The sequence below is a fragment of the Pempheris klunzingeri genome, chromosome 15, assembly GCF_042242105.1.
Source record: "Pempheris klunzingeri isolate RE-2024b chromosome 15, fPemKlu1.hap1, whole genome shotgun sequence".
Lineage (NCBI taxonomy): Eukaryota > Metazoa > Chordata > Actinopteri > Acropomatiformes > Pempheridae > Pempheris > Pempheris klunzingeri.
Window position 1 is genome coordinate 7,128,071 of NC_092026.1, and position 24,918 is coordinate 7,152,988.

At 43.5% G+C, this 24,918-nt stretch overlaps 2 protein-coding genes across 4 annotated transcripts; one reads left to right on the forward strand and one right to left on the reverse strand.

Annotated features, from left to right (window-relative positions):
• The first annotated feature begins 490 nt into the window (after positions 1-490).
• Positions 491-10,562, forward strand: gpsm2 (G protein signaling modulator 2). Of its 3 annotated transcripts, XM_070845391.1 has the most exons (16): positions 491-696; positions 1,512-1,550; positions 3,546-3,921; positions 6,190-6,411; positions 6,495-6,630; positions 6,757-6,896; positions 7,012-7,135; positions 7,277-7,392; positions 7,922-8,077; positions 8,181-8,289; positions 8,441-8,570; positions 8,657-8,733; positions 8,878-9,066; positions 9,195-9,354; positions 9,458-9,648; positions 9,780-10,562. In XM_070845391.1, exons 3-16 carry the CDS (start codon positions 3,857-3,859, stop codon positions 9,972-9,974), a joined length of 2,010 nt encoding a protein of 669 aa, XP_070701492.1. In that variant the 5' UTR covers positions 491-696; positions 1,512-1,550; positions 3,546-3,856; the 3' UTR covers positions 9,975-10,562. The 3 variants fall into 3 exon arrangements, with proteins under 3 accessions (XP_070701492.1, XP_070701493.1, XP_070701495.1); XM_070845392.1 differs by lacking the exon at positions 3,546-3,921; XM_070845394.1 differs by lacking the exons at positions 491-696; positions 1,512-1,550; positions 3,546-3,921 and adding an exon at positions 5,817-6,100.
• A 130-nt stretch (positions 10,563-10,692) lies between these two features.
• On the reverse strand, positions 10,693-23,765 carry wdr47a (WD repeat domain 47a). The gene is made up of 17 exons (XM_070844798.1): positions 23,656-23,765; positions 21,948-22,117; positions 21,490-21,573; positions 21,219-21,303; positions 19,590-19,721; positions 19,249-19,425; positions 18,647-19,158; positions 18,413-18,530; positions 16,346-16,527; positions 15,287-15,532; positions 15,134-15,197; positions 14,536-14,693; positions 14,109-14,278; positions 13,792-13,962; positions 13,539-13,670; positions 13,118-13,336; positions 10,693-12,261 (listed from the first exon to the last, which is right to left on the reverse strand). Exons 2-17 carry the CDS (start codon positions 22,103-22,105, stop codon positions 12,119-12,121), a joined length of 2,751 nt encoding a protein of 916 aa, XP_070700899.1. The 5' UTR covers positions 22,106-22,117; positions 23,656-23,765; the 3' UTR covers positions 10,693-12,118.
• Between the last annotated feature and the right edge of the window lie 1,153 nt (positions 23,766-24,918).

Sequence of the window (24,918 nt, forward strand, 5' to 3'; positions counted from 1 at the left end):
CTCCCTCTCTTGACATGTGGCTCCTCGGACAGCTTTAGTTTCTGTGGCATCATTAATAATGCAGCCTTCACGGCAGCGCTGACCGTCTGGACTGTCAGCTGCACAGCCGGAGCCTAGTTGCCAGGTAACGGTGGTGAAACCTCCACCGAACCAGTACTAAAAATGTTAATTTCGGTACAGCGAGACAGTTTTTTTTTAAAGATATTTATTATCATTTTAGAGGTCTGATTAAGGGAAACTTTACACTCTCCTTTCCCGTAGCGATACACAGCTGCCAAATGCTCCTTTGTGTTTACTTTGCAAGTAAAAAGGTGTCAAAATGTCGTACGTGGTGAAGTTTGTGGACTGACAGCTAAACGATGACCTCTACGTCATCCAGTCTCTTCAAATCTATTGGTCCAATGGCTGTTATTCGGGGCGTGGCTATCTTTGAATGGCGGCCTCTGATTGGCTACTTGGCAAAAACACATACGCTAATGCAGCCGCAAGGTTTTTCTTCTTTCTCACCGAAGTTAAATCCAAGTTTTAGAAAAGTTAAAGGATAATGTGGAGTTAGGCTAAAGGATGAGCTACACACTGTCCCTAAATTATTGACGTGCGTTTTTTTTTGTTAAAAAAAAACGATCGTATGTGTTTATTCTTGTGATAAAGAAAAGAAGAGGAGAAGTAACCATTGTTCGAGCTGGATCGTCTAACGTAAGTTTAGAAGCTAACATGCTAACTAGCTAATCTTTGGCTGGATGTGATAGTGTAACCGGAGAGGGATGAATTCACCGGCTGTCTCTTCGAGCTGTTGCTAAACAACAACAACTAGTATCACCCATCGTGAAAGTGTTTGCAATCCTCTCTTTCAAGCTTCCTCGTGGAAGAGTTAAACTTGTCGAAATGGAGCTACATTGTAAGCAGTTACAGATAAATCATAACGTTACGGGTCAGTCACTGGGTAGTCTGATAATCAATGGTGTTATGAAATATCTTTCCCAACCACAAACATAGGTTGTAGCACCATGTAGTATTTTAAAGCCAACTATACGAATGCACATTAGGTATGAAGGTTACACGTAATGAACCTGATTGTTGAACTGTATTTGTCTTATATGATTATGACCACTTTCATATACTTGCACTAACATTATATAGTTTTTATGCCACTTTCGTCGCCAAAAAAATACTTAAATGTTTAGATTTTGTTGAAACTGTTCTGGTTATCTTTGAGGCAGTAGTTTGAGATGCTGTCCAGACATTTGGTGTTAATCTGAGAAGTTCTTCTACTTAGTTTCCATCATTGAATGTTATTTCTGAGGTATACCTGGTTTATCATGCACACATAGTTTTAGGTATATGTACTTAATACAGTGGCAACTGTGTGTGTGTGTCATCTGGATTACTAAATCACCAAGTATTTAGTGTATCATAGTGTTCTTAATCATGTAAGGCAAAGTACACAAACTGTAAGTAGATAAGTGCTGCAATGCTAGTTTATTTAGATGTAAAGTTTCCTTTCCTTGCAGGCTCTCCAGATTTCCTGTTCCCGTGAGGAAGAGTTACCGGTCAGTATCCCAGTATTTGTGTAGTTGTTTCTTTCTTTTGTTTTGGTGCAGGCTTTTGCTGGCTCATGGTGTAATGCTGAGTGGTGTTTCCATATTTAGATTTTGCTCTCAGTGGCAGTAGTAATTTTAGAGCATCAATGGGCTGTAAGCACAAAGAAAATAGATCACATCTACTGTGTGTTTAAGATGAAATCATGTCCTGGTTGTGACTCAAATAGTCAGCGATCACCTCCTGTGAATCATTCAAAAACAACCTCTTGTTCCCTTTGATGTGGCTTTAGTCGTGAACCTCTTCTTGTTACACACTTGTTCACGCTCACTGTAGCTTTGTGAGCAGAAAAGGTTTCTCTGAAAACACACCCTGTTGGCATACAGTGGTGGAAAAGGCTGCACGAACACTGGCACACATCAATCGGTGATTATAATAATGTGCAGGAACATGTGCTACTCCAAAAGCTCAGGGCTTTAGTTTGTGTTACAACCGTTCACAGTCATGTAGCAGAAAGCAGAACAAAGAGATTCTTTTCAGGCAGATTGATAAAAACACAAGTACTCAACATATATGGACTATAAATTTCCAGAGGCTATATTTGTTTACTTAGTGCATGGATCGTGGTAAGATACAAGCCTCTTCTATTTAAATTTGCTGCATCAGCAGCAAAGCTACCCTCATAGTGACACTTATTCACATGCACAAACACAAACAAGCCCCTATCGAAGTTTGCTGTCGAATTTTAATTCCACTCATGCTGTTTTAAGTCTTTCCATTGAGAGAAATGTGCCAGCCTTAATCTAAGTGAGCAACAGATTCTGACATCAACAAAGCATGACTGAGTTGTTGCATGTTGTCAGAACAGTTCTCTTTTTTTTATTTCTGTTTCTGTCTTGGTCGTCATCTGTTTTTAAGATTTGTGCTCTTTTTACAGTATGAGCTCAGTGCTGATCTAATACTCAAAAATAAAAAAGAAACTGCTTCGTGAGCCTGTTTTAGACCAAAGGTCCTAATCTAACGTGCTTTATGAACATTGGCCTTCTTTTTATGTAGAGTAGGTAAAACTGGGACTGGATTAATGAATACAACACTTATGTGACAGTGTTTTGACTTTTAAGTCATATTAAAGTAACCAAAAATAATAATGGATGCAAAATTGTAACAACCAAAGTCTTGCTCAAACTTTGACATTTAGATTTTGTTTAACATAGCAATTTGGCATAGCATTGAGAAGCTTTTATGTAAGGTAGTGCTGAACATAATTAAATTACCGGGGAAAGTGCTCAGTGGTGATCCATTACAGTCTATAAAATGCAATATGATTTCTGTGTAAATGTATTCAAACACACCCTGCTTGTTTGCCGTGTTTTTCAGCTGGTATTTTAGCATCAAGAATTAACCCAGTTTGCAAAGAACTGCTCTGCCCCGTTTCCCATTTTGTGCGTTTGTGGGGCGAGGGGAGGGGCTGGTGGGTTAAAGCTGGGGGGACAAATGGGTGTGGCTAGTATGACCTCACGGAGAAATGAGGTAACGGTTGGCTCTGGTCTTTACTTGTGCAGTCTATCTTATCCATGTAGCTCGCTTATCACTGTCCTTTCCTTTGGTGGAAGCTGCACACACACAAAGCTTCAGTTTTAATTTAGTGACCTCTCTCTTGACAAATCATGCAATAAGTTGCTGGTCGGTCTTTCTTTTCAGTGGCTACCTCTGGAGATGATATTTTTCCTGCCACCTCTGCTTGCATGGGTTAGATTCTGTGGTGTTCATTGCTTGCTCAGCTTGTAGCAACTTTTTTGCTCATGCGCAGATCTCCAAGCCTGGATGAAGTGAGTCACCACATCAGATTGACAGTTTGCCTGTGTCGACCCCATCCATTCATTCCCACCCTGCTCTCTCACTTCCCGCCTGCCCCACTTGTGCACGCTGCTGTTTGGTTGGTGTTGCCATGGCACCGTGTGGCCAGAGTGAGGCTTCACATACAGCATCTTGTGTTCTCTTCACAGAGGGCAGCTGACGAGATTCAGGGGCAGTGACGCAAAACACACAGTATACGAAAGCAGCCGCATGGAGTGACGCTCAGGACTGCAGCTCTGTCTAAAACTTATGGGGTTACCTTCCTCTGTCAACATTCAGCAGAGGGACACGCGCAGACTTGACCACGTTGGGTGACTTTTTGTTCGGCTTACCTCCTCCCACCCAACTCCCTTTGACCAAAGATTTTTAAAAATATTTTCTCTCTTGTTGGCTCTCGTTTTTAAACGCAACCATTTTTTTGGGAACGAGACTGGGCTTTTCCCTCATATTATGCTCATCAATGGATACGAGTGGCTCAGTGGTTAGCACGCAAGCTGAGGAGCAGTCCTTTCATGTCCGCTACAGGTAGGAATCTCTACTCTCTTAACATCGGTATGGCTGTAGAGTACATTGCTTGGCTCTTTGCTTTCCCTCATTAGTTTTAGAGGGAACTGTAAGTAAATGTATTGTAGACTGGTTAAATGACAGAAATTCCCTTTATGTTGGTAATTATTTTAATTCTTGTTACGCAAAGTGTGCCTGTGTCAGGTAACAGATCAGAATTTATTTATTCATTTGGTGTTCCCTTACTGAGGGAGTGATGGTGCCTTGTGTAATATAGAATAATAGGATGGGGTGCCCTATTCACAGGGCTTTCTGTGAGTTTGTTGACTAAAGGCAGGTGAGTTTCCTAAAAAGGCATCGGCCAGCTGTCCCAACACAGTCAAGTTTAGAGCTCTGGCAGCAGGTGTGACCTGCCAAACGCACAGACCTGCTCCAGTCAGCTTCAATATTTAACAAGCCCTGAAAAATTCATCACTGCTTACTTTATCACCATGCGTGTTTCCACAGTGTTTGGGTAGAGTACGCGTCTGTTCGGTGAGAGGATGTGTTTTTCTGGTGAATCAGGACGGTTATCATCAGTGACTTGATTCCATTTGACTACACTATAGAGTCTGCTTTTGTCTGACATGTCTAATAAAGCTACTTAGCGATCACCAGAGCCGTAATCTGTCGGGTGCACACTATAGCCGTAATCTCAGGTGACCAGGTCAGGAGAGAGAGCTTGAAAGAAAGGCAGGCAGATTATCTTAGAAAATGCTGATTGAGCTGTTTCCTTGCTGCCATGCATTGGAAGTTAATACCATGACAACATCACACGGATCCTCTTGAAAGTTTTCCAATGCGTGATGCTGAAATACCTCTATGACGTCAGATCATAGGTGGTTTTGATATCACAGGAAAGGAAAGGAATGCAATATCTTTTAATCTTTTTTTTTTTCTTTTGCTGAAATCAACAACAAAAGACTTTGATCACCTTCTTTTAGTGTAGATTACTAAATTGGGTGGAGTTGCTCTCTCCATGCTTCAGACAAAGAGGAGCTGCTGCCTGGAAGTTTTTCTAGTGGAAGCCTCGGTAGATGCCTCTCAAATGTTCCATGTGCTGTTGTTGTTGTAAGACACCAAAAGCGAGCAGGTAGGCTAGTATTTACCAGCTACAGCGTTGGAAACGTATGTTGTTAACTTGGAAGTTGATGACATGAGCTTTAGCGACTATTCAGAACACCTTGTTTGCCTTTGTTCCCAAATTATAGTCTAGCCGGATGCTGAAATAATCTACTTTGTTTGGTGTTTTTGTAGTATTTTAATAGCACACCATAGCCTATGTAAGCTGTTGCTTCACGTGAGGAAACCATACGAGATTGTGTCATATTCATGTCTGTGGGTCAGTTTTTGAGAGCTTTCAAACAAAACCCTGGGCTGGTACAGGAGGAAAGCTTGAGATAAACAATCTGAACAGACTTTGTGTGAAGCCGATCTCTTACGAGCAAGACAGTTTCCTGAAAAAAGAAAGTTGGCAGACTAACAATTTTTGCTTTGCACAAATCTGCAGCCTAATCTAAAAATAATCCCCTGCAGATAAGCCACCAGCCATTGTCTGACTAACACTCCTTTCATCTGGCCTTGTAATGCGTGACCCTAACCTAATTTGTACCTCCACGAGGCTCTGTTGTCCAGCTGTCCTAGAAGACCCACTTCGAATTGCATGTAGAAAGTGACATCCTACATTTTTATATTGATGATATGATTGAAAATGATTGAAAGTAAAACCCTGTAGAGCATAAACAGCTTGTAGTTCATAGTGTGGATCTTGTATTTCTTAAGTATTTCTAATTCTAAAGCTAAGCTAATAAACAGGGAAATGATCAACAGGGGTATACTTTAACATTGCCTTTTAACACTGTCTGTTCTTGGCTTTATTTGACCGCAGAAGGAACCCTTTTACTTCTTCTGAGGCACGTCAAAAGGATGTGAGATCTACCATAACAAAACCCTGTTTGAGCCATTGTTCTCTGTGGGCGGAAGGAAGTAGCTAAACAACATTCCCTGTTGAAAGCCTTTGCTTAGAAAGACGTTTTGTTCCCTGGTTGTGACTGTGAGCGGAGTCCCGTCAGTTGGCTGTAGGTTTCAGCCAGAGAACCAACTTCTTCATTATTTGTCCTTTAATATTGTCTTTGGATTCTTTATACTCTGGTGCAGCTCAGTGAGATTGTTTTTCTTCTTAGCCAGTTCATACAGCAGGTCGGATCCTTGTTACACTCCTGACAGACTGACTGCTTCTGTCTGCTGTAGGATGGAGGTGTCCTGCCTGGAGCTGGCGCTGGAGGGTGAGCGGCTCTGTAAGGTGGGCGACTACAGAGCAGGCGTCTCCTTCTTTGAAGCTGCCATCCAGGTTGGCACAGAGGACCTGCAGGTGCTCAGTGCCATCTACAGCCAGCTAGGCAATGCCTACTTCCACCTGCATGACTACGCTAAGGCTCTGGAGTACCACCGGCATGACCTCACCTTGACCAGGTTGGACCTGCACAAGAACTCCACTATCCTTCTTACAAATCAATTCTATGTTTGTTCATACTAACATTATGTGTGTCGCCTAGGACAATTGGTGACCTGCTTGGAGAAGCCAAAGCCAGTGGAAACCTTGGCAACACATTAAAGGTGCTGGGGCGATTTGACGAGGCTGTGGTTTGCTGTCAGAGACACTTGGACATAGCAAGAGACATCAGTGACAAGGTGAGGCAGCAGGATATTCAAGCATGAGTGAGAATGCACACCGTGAGATATTCTGTAGTGTTTGGGGGGACTCAGAAGACCTCAACCTTCAGCATTGACTGAATGTTTTCCCTGGATTTGTGTTAGGTGGGTCAGGCGCGAGCTCTGTATAACTTTGGGAACGTATATCATGCCAAAGGCAAAAGTATCTGTTGGAGTGGAGCTGAGCCAGGAGATTTCCCAGAGGAGGTCATGATCGCACTGAGGCAGGCAGCTGACTACTATGAGTAAGTGACTGAGTCAGCTTAGCGCTGGTGAATATGTGTGGGTGTTATTTCAGTGATACAGTACCTTTCTGCTATCATCCGATCACATTGCATTTGACTGTTTTTGTATTTTCAGGGCAAACTTGGCGATAGTGAAGGAGCTTGGGGACCGCGCTGCTCAGGGTCGGACCTATGGAAACCTCGGCAACACGCACTACCTGTTGGGAAACTTTCGCAATGCTGTAGCCTCTCATGAACAGGTGTGTGTGGCGTCACTCTAAAAACCCTTTCAATATTAAAGCATATTTGAAAGTCGACACTCCGTAGACAAGCATCATAAATTTGACTTGAAATTGAATTGAAATGATTAAATGTGTTTCCGTGTGTCTTTCTTCGTGCAGCGCTTGCTCATAGCTAAGGAGTTTGGCGACCGCTCGGCAGAGAGACGGGCTTACTGCAATCTGGGGAACGCCTATATCTTTTTGGGGGAATTTGAAGTGGCAGCTGAGCATTACAAGTAAGACACAACCCCACGCATTGATCTTTTAAAATCATTTTCTGTATAAAAAAAAGTATGACAGGGCGTGCATACATGTGGAATCTTATGTTGCAGGCAGTATCAAAGAAGTTTTACACAGTATACTGGATAAGTATTGTCATGGTAAAGTACATTTTTCCTTGAACAACGGTGGCAGAATGAGTAAAAAAACGTGTTTGACTGATCCAAACAGATATGAAGTTGTTGAAACTACAGTCTTGCTAAAAGCCAGCAGGGTAGAGGGGGTTAACTAAGCAAACACTCCACTTCATCATCTTTGTCTCTTTCTACAGATGTAAACATTGGGTGTGGTGCGACGTATCATCTCTGTTGAAATACTTAATTATACCACCAAGCACAATTAAAGCGTCACTTTTTCTTTCTCCCATGGGCATCTTATAAATGGCTCTCAAGCGACTGTAAAAATAATCTCAAGGCACGTAGAAGCCAGAGGCAAATATTGAGGCCGCTGCAGCGTTTTGACCCAGCATGTCTGCCTGTTTGTCAGGAGGACACTGCAGCTGGCCAGGCAGCTGAAGGATCGAGCTGTGGAGGCCCAGGCCTGCTACAGTCTGGGTAACACCTACACACTTCTCCAGGATTATGAGAGAGCCATAGACTATCACCTCAAACACCTCATCATAGCTCAGGACCTCAATGACAGGTAAACACACACACACACACACGCACACATTCACGATAGGAAGGAGAATTCATCTATATTTTAACTACACCCGTAAACACATTGACATGTGTTTTGGATGCAGGATTGGGGAGGGCCGTGCATGCTGGAGTCTTGGAAATGCTCACACAGCACTGGGGAACCATGACCAGGCCATGCACTTTGCTGAGAAACACCTGGAGATCTGCAAGGAGGTACAGAATCTGTCCTGGCCTTCTCCTTTACATTAAAGCAGTGGAAACTTTTACTTTTACTTTGAAACTTTACATAAACAGGTAAAGAAATCCCCCCAGTTGTAAAATTTACTTCAGTGTGTGTGTTGTTGTTTGGTTTTTCTTTGTGTAGACTGGAGACAGGAGTGGGGAGCTGACGGCTCGTATGAACGTGTCTGATCTTCAGATGGTTCTGGGTCTGAGTTACAGCACAAATAACACCACCCTGTCAGAGAATAAGGATGTAGACTACAACCTGCATGGTATGTTGGTGAAGCTATAAGCCATACCTCTTGTTTTAACAGTAATGTTTGTATAATAGGTGCTTTACATTGTTTACCTGTTTTAGGAGCGAGGCCACGGATGGGCAGGAGACACAGCATGGAGAACCTGGAGCTGATGAAACTCACTCCAGACAAGATGAACGTAAGAACTTTCCTCCACAGTCACACTACTGCTGATTTTGTAATATGGACTACAGATGATTGGATGGTTTATCTTCTTATCGTCTTTCTCCTTGTTTCCTTCTGCGCTCTGGTGGACTAACTCACTTATTTCTGTGTACTCAAGGGTCAGAAGTGGAACAGCGACATCCTGACCAAACAGTCCAAACCCTCCCTGGTTAAGAGCTCCTCCAAGCTGTTCTTCGTCAGCCGTCTGCGTGGGAAGAAGTACAAGTCTGGTGGCTCCAGTAAGGTCCTCCAGGACACCAGCAACACCCTGGACACCAGCCAGACGCCGGCTCTGGGCTCACAGAAGGTATGCAGTGCACGGTGCATTCATGACTGCACACATGCCTCGCCGCCATTTAGTCTCCCACAGCTATCATCAAATATGGTCCATATCTGTTATGCTGTTTTTCATGTTTGTTTTTTGTACTTTATTAGCGACTCAGTCCTGACATGCTTGGAGATGAGGGCTTCTTTGACCTGCTGAGCCGTTTCCAGAGCAACCGTATGGATGACCAACGCTGTTCAATACAGGACAAGGGCAGCAGGTTATCAATAAACAGCGGCCCAGAGTCGCCTCCCAGAGCCATCAGGAAATGTAAGTGCATGCATGCTCACTTTATTCATAGTGAAATAAAACTTTCTGCTGTTTGTCTCTTCTGGCACTTCATAGATTTTTCATCATTTCTTTTAAACTGTAGCTGTATCAGAGTCTGCCAACGTCTCGGGTGCCCAAAGCCGGCGGTTAGAGGAGTCATCAGCAGTAGGGGGAAGCCTGCCCGGCCTCAGGCTCAATCAAAACAGCAACCAGGCCGTGCTCAGCCACCTGATGGCCAACGCTGACAGTGCTGAGCCTGACGACGACTTCTTCGACATGCTTGTCAAGTGCCAGGTACCAGATATGACCGGATCTGCAGGATTTACAGAAAAAGGATATAGCATACAGTGCATTTAATTCAGGAGAAGTTATAACCTCCCTCATTAGATCTCAAAGTAACGCTCTCTTCTTTCCTCTTTTACCAGGGGTCGCGTTTGGATGACCAGCGCTGTGCCCCTCCCCCTCCTCCGGTCCGAGGGCCCACTGTACCAGATGAGGACTTCTTCAGCCTCATCATGCGCTCTCAGGCAAAACGAATGGACGAGCAACGTGTCACCCTGCCCTCTGCAGCAAACGCTTCAGCTAGGCCCAGCTCCAGCTCCAGCTCCAGCTCCAACTAAGCACTAAAGGGACAGTCAGTTGTTTTTTTTTAATGTCATGAAGGTGTGGACAGTGTTGTGACTGATCAGTGGTTGGTCTGTCAGAAGAAAGCCTTGCATCTCTTTGTCATTTTGGGTGATCACAGCACTGTCAACACTGTATGTAGTGTACAGTGTGGAAAAAAAGCTCAAATTAACAAGAACTTGTTTCGCACACCTTGCACAGTAGCAAACTCTCAGTAGTATCAGGGAAAACAAGTTTGTTTGTTTTTTAAATCCTTGTTTGTCATGAGTCTGTCCTCCTACAAATTTCATTTCAACCCATGTGTATTTTTTTAATACGCGACTGCAGTTTCATTTGTATTTATTGTACTTTTTATGATTTTGTGTGCCGTCCCACCACTACATAATGTGGTCATACTCTCAGTGATGTCTGAGGCACACCACTAGTTTCATGTACAGTATTTTGTTTATATGTGTGGGGGGGTGTTGGTATAAGAATCACCAAGGTCGGGCAAAGGAAATGGTATTTTAAGCAATCTGATAAAAGAATGAATTTAACCCATGTACAGTCCATATGCTCTTTTGTACTAAATGTTTCAGTGAGGTCAGAGCAATAAAGCCTCTTTCATGTAAACACATTGTTTTAAGTTTTTCAGACATTCAGTGTAAACTGTTCATTTCAACACAAAAGACCCAGCTTGTGTAAAAGACACTTTATTGAACGTACCAGCAGTCAGACTCGAGTTAGCTTGAATTAATTTAAGTCACTTTTAAAAACAAGAATTAGAAAGGCTTAATACAAGAGCCACTAGCATTTCAAAAACATACTAATAACTGTACATACATAAACACAACTGAAATAAATACATCTATGTACGTATTAGTTTGGCCTTATTTGTTAAAACAATATATATATACTATACATCAACTTAAAAACTTAAATATGTCTCTTTGTAAGTAAATCAATATTAGGAGACAATGTTAAAAGACAAAGTGCGCATGTAAAATACAAGAAAAGAATAGAAGGCATATGCCCCGAATACTGGTTCTAAATAAATATCCGTTAAAACACCCGTTCATCCATTCAGATTTCATTGTGCCTGTGAGACTCTTGTTAGGGGCAAACTCTGCCACCTACTGTTCTGTTTCTACAGCAGTCGGCAAACCAAAGCTTTTGAACACTGAATGTTGGGCCACTCAACCACGAATCACACTCTGTATTTCCCTTTGAAGCTGACATAATAATAATCTTCCATTGCAAGCAAGCCATTGCAAGACACTGTAACTGCTTCAGCGCAAAAAAACACTGATTGCAAATTTGAAACGAATGCACAAGCTAATTTACACATTTGGAGTTGAAGTAATGCAGTGGATACAGTAACATTACACATCAGTACATCCCACGGGATAGCAACAGCTGACTGATCAACAGATAGTATGACTTCCACAGATTCAGCCTCCTGAGGGGAAAAGCTCACTACCGACACACTGAAATATTACATATTACGCCATAAATTCAACTCGTTTTCCCAAACAATAGCAGCATTAACACCAGCTGTAAGAAAATGATATGCAAAAAAGGAAGGAATGTCTCAAAATGACTTAAGAAAATTTGATCTTGAAAAAAAAATGACCATATTATCTTTTGTTTTACATTTTTGTAATGGAGACTGAGAACTCAAGGAAGGCACCATCATGAACAAAGCACTCTGTCCTGTCTAACCTCAACAACTCCTCAGTGAAAAGGACATGCAGCAACTGATTGGTGTGTGTGTGTGTGTGTGTGTATGTATGTGTGTGTGAGGATTGAAGATGGAGGATGACACCACATGAAGAGATGAAGTGACAGTGAGAATAATGAGTGATCCTGCCGTTTTACCTTTAAACACCCAAAAGATCGGTGTGACGAATGTAGAGCGAGAGATGAAAGGAAAAAGGAGAACATGCAGCGTGTGCTTTCGATGTGTCACAGGGTTGTATCCATTTGGTTTCCTACAGACAGGAGTGAAAGCCTCATTCACCTGTATGTGTGTGTGTGTGTGTGTGTGTGTGTGTTTTTTCAGGCTGTGCCAAGTGTGTCGAAAGGGTGTGACAGTGTTGTTTCAGGGGAATGTGTGATTTAGATTACAGCAACTGGTTTTCTGCGTGCGTGTGTGTGTGTGTTACGGTTTGTGTGTCCAGAGTGTGACAGTGCGGTCAGCAGAGGATGAGAGGAAGGACAGGTCCTGTGTGTGCCATCGACACTGAATCACCTTGTCGCCGTGCTCTCCCACCACGGTCATAGGCAACTGCTTGGTCAGGTCACCTGGAAGCACACAGGAAACGGGGCTCAGATGGGCAGATTTAGAATAATTTAGAAAAATACACTTAGATGAGAAGATTGATACCCTTTTTGTGTGTCTGTGCACTAAATATGTAGCTACTGCCAGCAGCTTGGCTGAGAGTAAAGACTGAAAACGGGGGAAACAGCTAACTCTGCCTCCTACCAGAACCTCTAAAACTCACTAATTAACACATTATATCTTGTTTAATTGATCCGTACAAAACTTGAGCATAAAAATGACACATTGTGGTTTTACCAGGAGTTTATGTGCTGGGAGTAGCAACTTCCTGGAATTTCCACTGACAACAAGACTCCAGGAAGTCGCTGCTCCCAGTTTAAGAATTGTTCAGCCACGAATACACCCCTCACACACCGTAAAATGTTGTTCTCCACTTCCAGTCTAAAAATGCTAAAATACTCAAAGTAGTTAAAATTTTGTCCAACCAACAGTCCGTCAGTTTAACAGATATGAAACAGAGAACTGTTCAGGCAACAATTATTTGAGTTCCAGCCTCAAAGATGCACCCTGGATTAACTGGATCATGTGGATAACAACAGGTTTCATAAGGTGCTCCAGTTGTACATGGTTGTAAACATACACACATGGACCCATCTAAACCATTTTATATTTATGGTCAGTGGCACAGGACAGCCCACATGAAGAAGTTAATGGTGGATAAAAGCAGTCAAATATGTTTTCTCGTCTAAGAAGAGATCCGGTGTCCGATTCTGTCTCCAGAAATTAAAACATGAACTGTAGTGAATATTTCCAGTGGCAGCAGGTGAGCTTTGCTGTTTGTTGTGTCATTAATATGTTAGTAGGTGAGACGGACTCTACCTTGGAGGTTGGTGACCATGACCTTTGTGTCGTAGGAGCCAGTGAGCAGGTAGTGTGCTCCGGGGGAGAACCTGACGGATCGCACATCGCTGGTGTGCGGCCGGTACACCTGGACGATTCGCCCTCCTCTGATGTCGTACAGCATGCATGCGCTGTCTTCCTGCCCTGTTGCTAGGAGACGGCTACTGGGATCGACTGCTACGGAAGCAACAGGACTGCCTGTGGAGTAAAAAAAAAAAAAAAAGAGGAGTAGCTATTAAAAAAAAAAAAAAAAGGAGCACACAATCACCAGTAAAAACATTATGACTGACTGAGAAGATCATTTTCCAATGGAGAGCACCAGCACACATTATGGAAGCAGTGCTACTCATATATTGCTCAAAAACTTCAAGGTATTGGACATTGGACACATGAAACATACCTGAGCCGTGGAAAGCAGTTCCCACCACTCGGACACAGCTGGGCACCCTGAGGTCCCAGAAACGCACCGTCTTGTCTTGAGAGCCAGAGGCAATCATCCAGCCTCCCCATGTATACAAAGACAGAATGTGGCCTAAACAGCAACACAAAAATTGCATGTTACACACTTCCTCAGTGGCAATCTTTGTCTCTTTGACTCCCTGCTATGTTTTGAGTTCAGGAGCACAGGTGGATGCATGAAACAGTCAGTGTACCCGTGTGTCCGCTGAGGGCGTGCAGACCCTGTCCTCTCTGACAGTCGGTGGTGTAGATGTTACAGTCTCCAGCTCCGGCGCTGATCAAGATGGCTCCTCCACTTTCTGGACCCTCCATGAAGGCCAGATCTCGGATGGTGCCGTCATGCATGCTGAACTCCAGGTCTGGGCCTACGGCAGAAAAAAAAAGAAAAAGGAATACAAACAAAATGGGGCTGCTTGTGCAGTACTCTCGTGCCAAGATCACAGTCTGTGCTCGTATGTGTTGACACCAACAAACCAGACTATCATCGTGGATTCATGCAGAGTGCGCTCACCTGTGGCGTTACACGTCTCTGCACTAAAAGGTAGGACTTTGACATATTTGTCATTGGAGCCTGTGGCCAGCAGCTGTCCACAGGGGCTCCAGGCCACACAGTAGATGGACCCTTTGTGGTGTTTGTTCCTCTTAAAGCGGACGACCGGCTGCTTTAATGGACTTGTACCACTGAGGAGAGGAAGAGTGGAGAAGAGCTTGCGTAAACTGGTAGACAGTCTGATAGCAATGTAGTTATTTTTTGGAATGAGAAAACCTTTAGAGATTGAGTAGCTTTTCTGTAAGTTAACAGAACGGACTAAAGTGGATGAGAAGTCCTTTAAGTGCCTCCAACATAATGGGGATTTGACAACTAAAATCATATTGTTTAGGAGAAAAATGGTTGGACAACTTTGAAATGAAGTTCTTGATGCGACTGTCCATGTTACCTGGTGTCTAATGTTTCTGGATAAGCACAGACACGTAGAGTTTTAGAGTTGGATCCCACAGCATAAAGCGTTCCCGACGGGTGAAAGGCAACAGCTCGAACAGCCTGAGTATCTTCTAGAGTATGGACCGGCACAAACAGGTCTTTTGTCTTGTCACCCTGAAAAACACACCGCCATACATAACCACATGAACACACAGGTAACTACAGATCTACTCTATGACATCCATACCAACATGAGCCCAGCATGACATCAATGCTTAGACTGTTATAATCTTCTTAGTCAAATGCCAAATGAGCATTACACTGTATCGCCTTATACTGTGACGAAAAACAAGAGGGCATACGATTTCAAATCTGATCAGAGGACAATTATTACACCAGAACTTCAGTGTGACCATAATAACAAACTGGGTGTGAACAATAAAGACTGTGTATGAACAAGAGTCATTTCGGGTGCATCATTCAGCACAATGAGACAATCACATGCTTGCTGAGGTATAAAGTATTCACAGTGAGTCTGACAGGATTGTTCGAATGTTACTTTTAGCGATGGGCTTTATTTCTGCTGTGTTAACAGGTTTGTTGTGCATACCTACCTCTTTACCTCGGGATAAGGAGCCAGGAGAGTCACTTTTAAGACCTTCTTTCTGTTTCTGCCCACTGTCAAAAACACACAAAAAACACAATAACCATCAACCTTACAGCATACCCTGCTATATGAATAAACAAAGAAATCACACCTGCAGTACCTCTGGGACATGACAGGAGACTCATTTGGAGGCGGGACTGCGTGGCCCCCCACGGTGTGCTGTGGGGTGCTGCTGAGCACCCCTCCCCCTCGGGCCCGGCTCCTCTCCGGGGACACAGATGGAGGGTTGTTATTGTCCTCGGAGGCGGCCGTGTTCCCATTGCCATTACACTGCTGAGCCAGAGACTTCACCTCCTCCCCTATGTTCTCCATCCCCACGTTGAGCTCCTCCAGCTTCTGGATGGACCTGAGGAGCAGGAGTCATGATCTGTCTCCACATACACCACTTGTCTTGTGTTTCTTGTTGTGTTTCAATTAGCCTTTGCCTTTGTTTTACTCACTATCTGGAGAAGGAGAAAGTTACTTCACATTTTACTTTTGCCTATGTGCTGTCTGTGCACTGACAGGCTAGTTAAATCTACTTAAAACTACAAAGGGCAGAGGACAAAAGAAAACTGAAGTAATGATTATTATTATGCAGAGCTACCCTTGTGAATAATGCAGAGGATACAGAGAGCGGGAGAGGTAGGGGAAAGGGAGGACCGGAAGAAGTCTCATGGGACAAACCAAAGGGCCTTTGTCCTGCTGATATAGTAGAAATTAACACATTTCCTGCATCATTTTTGTCATGGACTCAAAGCTAAACATAGTTGTGTGATGGTTTGGGGGCCTGCTAAAGTTGGCAAGATACATGTCTATAATTGGTGCAATTTTTAAGGGGAGTCTGGGTCTAATATTGTGTTTAACTAATACAAATGAGGCAGATGGTGCAGTGTGGCCTGGAGGCGGGTTTTGGGGGGAGGTGAGTGTGTCACGGTAGGAAAAGCCACCTGGGACTCATAATTATCAGGGCCTTAACATGTCTCCTTCTCCTTGTCTGACAGCTGCTCCTCCATTGTGTGAAGATATTAAAAGCCGTGCAGTAATTAGCCGCTAGCCCCGACAAGGCAGACTGCATTCATAAAGTTTACCATGTGACTTGACGGGTGTCTATATGTAATGGATGTACGCTATCTGTCTCACAGGGGAACATTTTGGGTATCTCTTGCCCTGTTTGTACCTGTTGAGGAACTTCTCTGTGAGGCTGTGCTGCATCTCGTTGGGCGGGGGCCCCTGCTGGACGCCTCCCTCCAGCAACATCTGCTGGTACATTTGCCTCTGCTGCTGCTTCTGCTCCAGGTGCTGCTGCACACGAAGACGCTGTCGGTAGTACTCCTCGTACTTCTCTGTTGAGTCGCGAAGCTGAGGATTGAATATAAAGCCATTGATGTTTGTGGCACATATAAACACATATAAGATACATGGTACATCGCACAAACTTAAAGTTCCTCCTTGTGTTGTTCAGTAAGTCTAATTGGTTGTTCACCCCCATGTTTTAATTGAATCTATTGTTGGGTGATTGATTCTATAAATGAACATGGATACATGGAGTCTATTCAGCACATACAAATCATCATGTTCACAGACTCACAGCACACAATAAAACATCTCAACATCTGACAACTCCAATTAACACTATTCAAAGGCAGCATTGTGATCAGATGAACTCCGCTTCACCCCACTCCTCTGTCAGTTCAGGTATTAGAGGAGGGAGCAGGGTGAGACTGAGAGCTGAGGACAGGTCACTTCCCCCCTCTGTCCTCCGCTTCCTGTCCTGACAATCTGATAGAAACGGATCTGTGTATTTTTGGTAGGGGGAGAGATATGGGCGCTGTGCCAGCTCTGGAAAAAAAGGGGATGGAGGGCAGAGAGGAAAACAGGAGAGGGTAGGAGTGTGACAGTGAGAGCATAGAGGCCCCAAAGTCTGCTCCTGTTTCTGGCCTCTTTATGTGTCTCCAGGGTGACGGGGAAGGCAGAGCAAAGCACTAACTTCACACCGAACTGTACAAGGTGCCCAGAATAGAAAGCATGAGACAGACAGACAGAAACAGATACTGTGTTAACGCTGTGTTTACAGGCAACACGAGGGCAGTCATGATTATTTCTGTGGTTAAGCTCCTGGGTTCATAAGCCACGTGTCCTCAGTGGGACCAAATCCACCTGGGCTTCTTCTCCTCTTTCTGCCCTTCCAAGTCTCCTTTGTGACTGGATGCATACTTAAAATAACACTCCAATGTAAAAAAAACTTAATTTAAATTATTCAGGACCACAAGAAAACACCTTTTCATTATTAACATAGGAATTGCAGCAAGTTGCTCTAAATACATTTAGATTATCTACTGCAGGAGACTGAGAAAACTAAGTCTGACACAAACTACAATAACCAACTTCCAGTTGTATTTTGAACACCAGCATGAACCTTTGCTTCACGTCTCTCCTTCAATGCCTCACAGTTTGAAAACCTCTGATAGACCTTTTTCATGGATGTGTCACAACAGGAAAAGCTGAGATCTGAACGATAAAATTAATGGTGGCTGAATTCTATGAAGCTGCCTCAGTTTCAGGGTCCTGGTATTGTGCATGCCAGCTCACTGTCACACTGTTGTGGATTACTGGGACACTTGAAGAGAACAGAGCCATGTTTTTAATAACGTGTGCTTTTCTATCTGCTGTGAAAAGGCCCATTGGCTCTCCAGGAGAAACCAGCTGTGCATGGAGTTGAGTATGAGGTTTATTCTGTTTATTTTTGTTAAGTTAATTAACTGTGTAAGTTAATGTGTTGTTAACACATTACCTGCACACACAGATACACAAACCCTTTTCTTTCATGCACAAAAGTTTAATGTGTATATTAAGAGGTGGGATATGATGAAGCATACTAACACATCACCACAAACTCATCAAAACAGGACCAGCTTCCTTTAAAAAAACATCTCATCCAGGCAGAGGATAACTAGCTAGAAGAGCCACCATGGACTGAGCCAGCCAATACTTCACTCTAAGCAGCCATGTCAGTTCTGTCAGTGACTAGGCTGTAATTCAGACATGCAGGAGGAGGATGACTCAGACACACCATACTGAAAAAGATTAATCAGAAAAGGCCTGTATATAGCCCTTCACTGTTAGCAACACGCATCAAGGAAAGAAAACAATGCAGGGAGATAATGTACTTGTAAAGTACAAGTGTAATGTCTGACATACAACAGGTCTAACGAGTTAAAAAGCAAATGTGATGAATGATGTTTACCTCGTTTCTGTCAGCAGAGTCAGCTGATGGTGCATCTTCGCCTGGAGCTGAGGCAGGACGCAGGTTCTGAGCTGCACCTGAACTCATCATCTTGTCCACAGGCGTGTCTGTCCTTGACCTTTACAGAGAAAACACAGACTACTAAGACATCTGACGAGGTGTTGCATACAACCAAAATGGCTTGCTCAAATTGAACCTCTGGAGAATTTTGAGGCTGAAAAAAAACCACCTTACGTTTCAGGGGATTCCTCAAAGATGCTGTGGCAGTCAGAGCTCTCCATCATGAGACTCCTGGACAGACTCTGCCCTCCTGCTCCTGGGTAGTGGAAGTTGGCAAATGAGTGAGACATAGGAGAGACCCCTTTACCCGGCGCTACCTCCCCGCCACTTGCTCTCTTATCCTGGCCTGACAGCCCGTAAGACAACCCGTCCAGCGCTGGGTTCAAGGAGCGGGACATGTAGGTGTCAGCGGACTGGGGCCGGCGCAGTGGGGAGGAAGGGTACGGAGACAGTTTGCTGATGAGCGGGGTGAGGAGGTCAGAGTAGCCCGTCTTTGTGGGCTTCACTAAGCGGTCCACATGGATGTTGAGTTGCTTCTGTTCAAAGGCGCACGAGAAGACGCTGTGGGCGAGGTTCTGCATCCAGGAGAGCAGGGACAGGTCCAGGTCGTCACAGCCGTTACCGCACAGCAAGTCGACACCCAGGAGAACCTCACTCTCTGTGATCTCCTCGCCCGTCGCTTTACTCTGCACACAAGAAAAAGACGACAAATGTAAGTTTAATTGGCTGCAAATCATTAGACTATGTGGATCATGTTTGGTTTTAGTAGTTCAAACCTGGCAGAACTCCACACAGCACTCATAGAGAACTCCCTTGAGGAGCAGCTGGAAGAGTCGATCCCTACTGGCCTTGAATCCTGCCTCACTAAGCTTCCTGTCTGCTGGGATGAACTCCGCTACCATGGTGCAGGCCTCCTCAAAGCACTGCACCCTGGCCGTGCTCGGGTTCCAATCCTGAGAGTCACCAGCACAGAAAAGAGAAAATCACAAACATGCCGAACAAATAGAAGTAAAAATTTAAAGAAAAGGCATTATTGTTTGTTACTGAAATGAATGAAAGTTTACTTTTTACTACTAAAATATTTCTGTTCACTTCAATCTACTTTCAAACGTCTTGCCTTGAACTCAGCATGGTTTGTGAGGCGAGGCAGCGTGAGGAGCAGACACAGTTTGCTGTAGTCATCTTTAGAGGGACAGAACTCCTCTAGGGCATGGAGACACTTGACTGCTTCCTGCATGGTGAACTCCAACTAGACAAAAAAACAGAAAAATGTATGAAATACATTTCAGATCGCCATAGATGATGTGATGTGATGATAGATGTGCTTTCTGAAAGAGCTTTATCTTCAGCAGCACACAGCACACGGCACAGATGACTTTTAAATGTCAGTGGGTGTGACCAAAAAAAACAAGAGACCACTTTCAAGATTAACATGCAAAAGAAATCAGGAGTTGGTCGAAAGAAAGAGGACAACTTTGTTCTTATTCTTAAAATTTTGTCCCACACCATCCTGAAAAGTCACTGCCAACACACAAGCGAGGCCATATCACAACAACCAATGCACACAGATGTCTGACATAATCCAGTTAATAGGACAAGATACCTCTGGCACAGTGTTACAAGCTGCACTGACAGCAGGTCCACAGCTAACCTAAATTAAGAGTATTTCTTAAGAAGAGTTCAGGTTCATAAATTAATTTATATCATTTATTACCAATTCAGATTTACAAAGAATTAGATTTGATCAGGAACTGTCTGGCCTCTGCAAGGAGTTGTGACAAGCTGGACACCAAAATAAATGTCAATTGTTACATTTCTGCATTTCATAAAGAAATTACACAAACATTAAAACATTCAAAACACGTTATGGTGAGGCTGTTATCATCTGCTCGGGCGTGAGTCATTCTTCAGTTACTGTTCTTAGGCACTTTGGCAACATTTACATGTTTGAGTTATTCAGCAACACGATTTTGGACTGACACATTGTCATAACTGAGCTCCAAATCAAAAACACTAATGAGATGATAATGAGAATACTGATTACTGTGGCATAGAAACATCTTACTTTTTGATTTTGCTGTTGATCTACATGCATTTCTGTGCATCCTCATACTTGTCTTGCAATAGGAGCACATTTGATGCTGTGAAAAAAGCCATTAGCATCCACTGCTCACTATTACAGTTGCTATTGCTGTATCCATTCTGTCCCCTGTGTTAAATGCAATCTACAGTTTAGCCGAAAGGAAGGAGACGACAGATGGCCGCACTTTTTTTCCCCCCTTTTGAACATGTCATCTGTGGGTGGGACATCACAGGTGATCTGTAAAATGGCTTATTCTCAGAAACATGGAGGACAGTCCATCACGTTGTATCAGAGGCACACATAAACAGTTTAATCCGGATAAGTCCCGGACTGCACTGTGGTCAATAGCCACGTTACTCCTTGCATGCAAATGCAACCTCACACACTCACACACTCACACACACACTCTCCTCTCTTTATAAACAGAAAGATTTTGAGGTTTGCTCAGAGAACTTGCAGAGTTGCTGTTTCAAACTACATGTGTTAAAAATTCTGTTTGCATCTCTCACTGTCTTTGAGATTCCTGTTTACTGCCATGACAACAAGTCAGTGGGAGGACAAAGCAGTGCTGGTAAGAATTCAAAGCTCTGTTGTCACTTGGGAGGCTTAGAGAACATTAAAAATACTGATAATTAGTACATTTGCTGAAGTTTAGTGACTTACATGCTGTGGCTCGTCTTCTGCAGACATGGCGTTATTCACACACAGAGCTTCCAGAAACTTCTGCTTGAGGATGATGTAACGAAACCTGAGGACATGACCGCTGAGGTTAGAAATCGTGACACTAAAAACAAGCCATTGAAGTGCTGATGCTGTTTGTGTCCAACATCAACCCACAGGAGTCAAATAACTGTGAATAAAAATCTAAAAACATAAACACAAATAGGATACGTGAACTTGAACGTCCTGAGAGTGACGCACACCGCGAACACACCTTTTTCTGTCAAACTTATCCATGCACTCCAAAGGCTGAATGAACTGCAACACCTCATCCCACTGGCCATCAAGCACCAGTTGCCTGAAACAAAAACAATTTAATTCAGAGAATCATTTTACAAATCTTATTTTCTTAATAAAGGAGTGCCATGATAATATGAGACAGCCTATAAGGAGACACTTCACACTAGAGGCTGAAATACCAAAATGTATTTAACACTCAGGCTGAGTAGAATTACAGACAGCACACTGTTGGCGGACGTTCAAACGTGCACGCACATCTCCAGCAGCGGTGCCGTGTTACACTGATGCAGAGGATGCGATCAGAAACACTAAACTTAAGACTGGAGCAGTTGCCCGTCGACTCTGCCTCGTAGTACGCAGCTTTTTGGAGCTGCAACCTGAGACGGCTGTATCTGAGTGTGCAGTGTGGTTGCTGCTGTTGGGTTGACCTACCTGAGGAAGAGCATGTCGTCAGAGTAGAGCCCATTGATGACGCCACTCTCCTTCTCCAGGGCCAGCATGCTGATGTGCAGCTTCCTGGAGTTGAGAAAGTCCAGGACCACCTTGATGATCTCCACCTCCTTCACATTTATGGTTTCTTCCGCTGTCATGGTGACGACGGGCTGCCAATGACGAGGGCAATGAAGCAAAATATTAATACCGCTACACACAAGAAAAAAATGGGACAATTCAGAGCAGTTTCTATGTTGATTCACTATGCAGGCGTAACAAAACCCTGAGACTGCTGAAGCAGGATTATGACCAGATTCTTAATCAGTCTGAATCTCCAGACCAGAATTAGAAAATGTAGATGGCGAACAGCCCTGCTGCTGCTGTCTGTTGTCTGTAATAAAAACTGACAAAATAAGTTCTTGAATGTTTGTTTTACACATATAAACATTTGCTCAAAGTAATATATTAACGTGGGACATGTTTCATTGATTTGAACATCAGCTTGACTCTTCAAAATGTGCAAAGAATTTGTTAATTTGCAAGGATTTGCTGTATCTAGATATATATCAATACCAGAGAATATCACCATAGTTATGATTCCAGCCAGGTCAGTAGCAATGCCTGTGCTTAGACTGGAGAGCTCCTAAATATGCATCTGAAATTAATAGTGCCACATTCTGCAGGATGAACAACAAAAGGCCCCATGAACCCAAATGTACAGATTTTCCTCTTAGTCTGCAGTCTGATCACATTTCATCTAACATGCATTAAACCTACTCTGTCCAGTAAAAAGCACAAAATGCACAATCACGAATCTCCTACTCTGTAAAGTTTAACTTTAGGGTGTTTAATGGCCTCACAGCAGTGCAGGCTGTTTAGATTTGACAACAAACTCTTGTTTGCATGTTCAACTTATCTTTAGGCTTATTCAAATACATTGGTGGTGTTTTCCATTTGGACTGAGCCCAAAACTCTGCTTCAGGAGCTGTTTTTATGCTCTTCAGCATTTGATCTGACCACTTTCCAACACCGTACAACTGATTTTATCACAACACAAGTCCAGATTTACATTATGAGATGATGAGGGCAGAGTGTCTGCAGCGTGTCAGCCCTTCATCACCAACAGAAATGATTTTTTACAGACAACAGAGGCAGCTGGATGAAGGCAGTGACTGCAGCATCCAACTTAGCTTGGGAGGGTGCACACTCCTCCACACGCTGTGTTTACAGAGGACAGAATAATCTCTTACATTGCGGTCATGACTGTAAGAGGCTGCTAACACATCCATGGTTATCTGTCTGCTAGGAACAGCTACACATTAGCACACACAGCGCCAGCAGTGAGGACAAACAAGAGACAGGAGACAAACACTGCAGTCCCGCTAAGCTAGCATGAGGGATGGTTAGCTAATAACACTGGCAATAAGCCACAAGTCAGCAGCATAAGGAGCTTAAGCTACTTGTTAGCTGTAACGTTACATAGCTGCTGCATTTAGCCAGCGGATTAAAGCAAAACCAACAAATAGCCAGTTACCGCTGGAGCTCATACAAAGCTGACTAATTTAGGAGGCGGCTGGCGGGGCGACGAGCTAGCCAGGCCGAGGGGAGAGAGGCATCACCCGCTAGTTAGCTGGACGGGCGGGGTGCGGACTGACAGCTTCCCCCGAGAGCGACGCAAATCTGGCCGAGAGCTGCCGTCAGTGCTCACCTGAGTCTACAAACACATGAAAACGAGGTCCTCCGGGTGTTTCCGCGCCGCTGACGGACGCTGTCACGGCGGTGGGGCTCGGTGCTGTCGGGGCTGTGGTGTCTGCTGTCCGTCCCTCCTCCCTGTGTGCCTCACTGGGTCTCCTCCTGCTGGGTCCTTCTGAGCCGCTCCTCCTCTGCCGCCGCTGCTGCTGCTGCTGCTGTCTGCAGGAGCACCGCCTCCATCCGTCCTGCACACTGTCACTGTGTGATAATAACACTTCAACATTAACACTTACTGTGAAGGGAGATGGAAATATGATGTTGGTATGTAATATATGCTTGAATACTGTAAAAAAACAGTGGAGTGCATAGAGGTTCAATTCATCTTCTATGCAAAAAGAGTGTTTCAATTGATTTGACTTTCCACACTGGTTAGTTTATGGGTCACTGGGCCTAAGTGATACACATCTGCCCAAAAAGATGAGAAAAAAATGGGTGTCAGCTGTTAGGGCTGTTTATGCCTGCGGTGTCCAGTCTTCATTAGATTATTTTTATTATTATTATATGTCTTTACTAGCACCAATCCTCTGGGGCCCCTCGGTGAAAACCTCTATCCTGTCCATAGGCTCCTGTCACAGCAAAAAAACAAGTTGTTACCCACTTTGGTGCTCAATATTAGTGCATAGAAGTGGATTAAGTCATAAAGAAATGCATTATAATGCATATTATAATATGCAGTAAGTAGCTTTCATAAGTCTTTAACATCAATTTGAAAAATAGCAAGCAGTTGAATAATTAGAGCCTGAACAATAATCAGTTTCTGAGACAGATGCCAATATTTGATATAAGTATATCAGCTGATATCATTTACATTTTAAACTTTTTTTTTTGTAAAGATTCCTTAAAGTTATTTATGAGAGAATTGTGCCTGTGATAAGTGCAAATTGAAAAATAGCCCAAACACAGGGATGAACGGATTCTTTATTTCAAATTTTGTACTGGAAAAACTTTCTAAATGACCTCTAACATATCTTTGGCATCTCTGTCTGCAATTTCAATTATCATTGGACATACAGTTGATACCAATACCGATACATGTACAATAAGCCAAAATTAGCTGATATGCATCCATCTGATTTATCCATCTGGCTCTAAAAACAATGTAAGGACACGGCAGAGGATTTTCTGAATAATGATGAATGTTTTATTTAACAGCCTGAAGTCTGTTGTATTCAGTCTGTAGTGTTCAGTACCTGCCACGGTGAAGCCTCATTAGTCACGG

Coding starts and splice junctions, on each gene's coding strand:
- gpsm2 (XM_070845391.1), top strand. CDS start 3,857: ATGGATACGAGTGGCTCAGTGGTTAGCACGCAAGCTGAGGAGCAGTCC. Junction 6,412..6,494: donor CATGACCTCACCTTGACCAG/GTTGGACCTGCA, acceptor TGTGTCGCCTAG/GACAATTGGTGACCTGCTTG. Junction 8,290..8,440: donor ACCTGGAGATCTGCAAGGAG/GTACAGAATCTG, acceptor TTCTTTGTGTAG/ACTGGAGACAGGAGTGGGGA.
- wdr47a (XM_070844798.1), bottom strand. CDS start 22,105: ATGACAGCGGAAGAAACCATAAATGTGAAGGAGGTGGAGATCATCAAG. Junction 13,963..14,108: donor AGAGACGTGTAACGCCACAG/GTGAGCGCACTC, acceptor TTTCTGCCGTAG/GCCCAGACCTGGAGTTCAGC. Junction 13,337..13,538: donor AACTGCTTTCCACGGCTCAG/GTATGTTTCATG, acceptor TTTACTCCACAG/GCAGTCCTGTTGCTTCCGTA.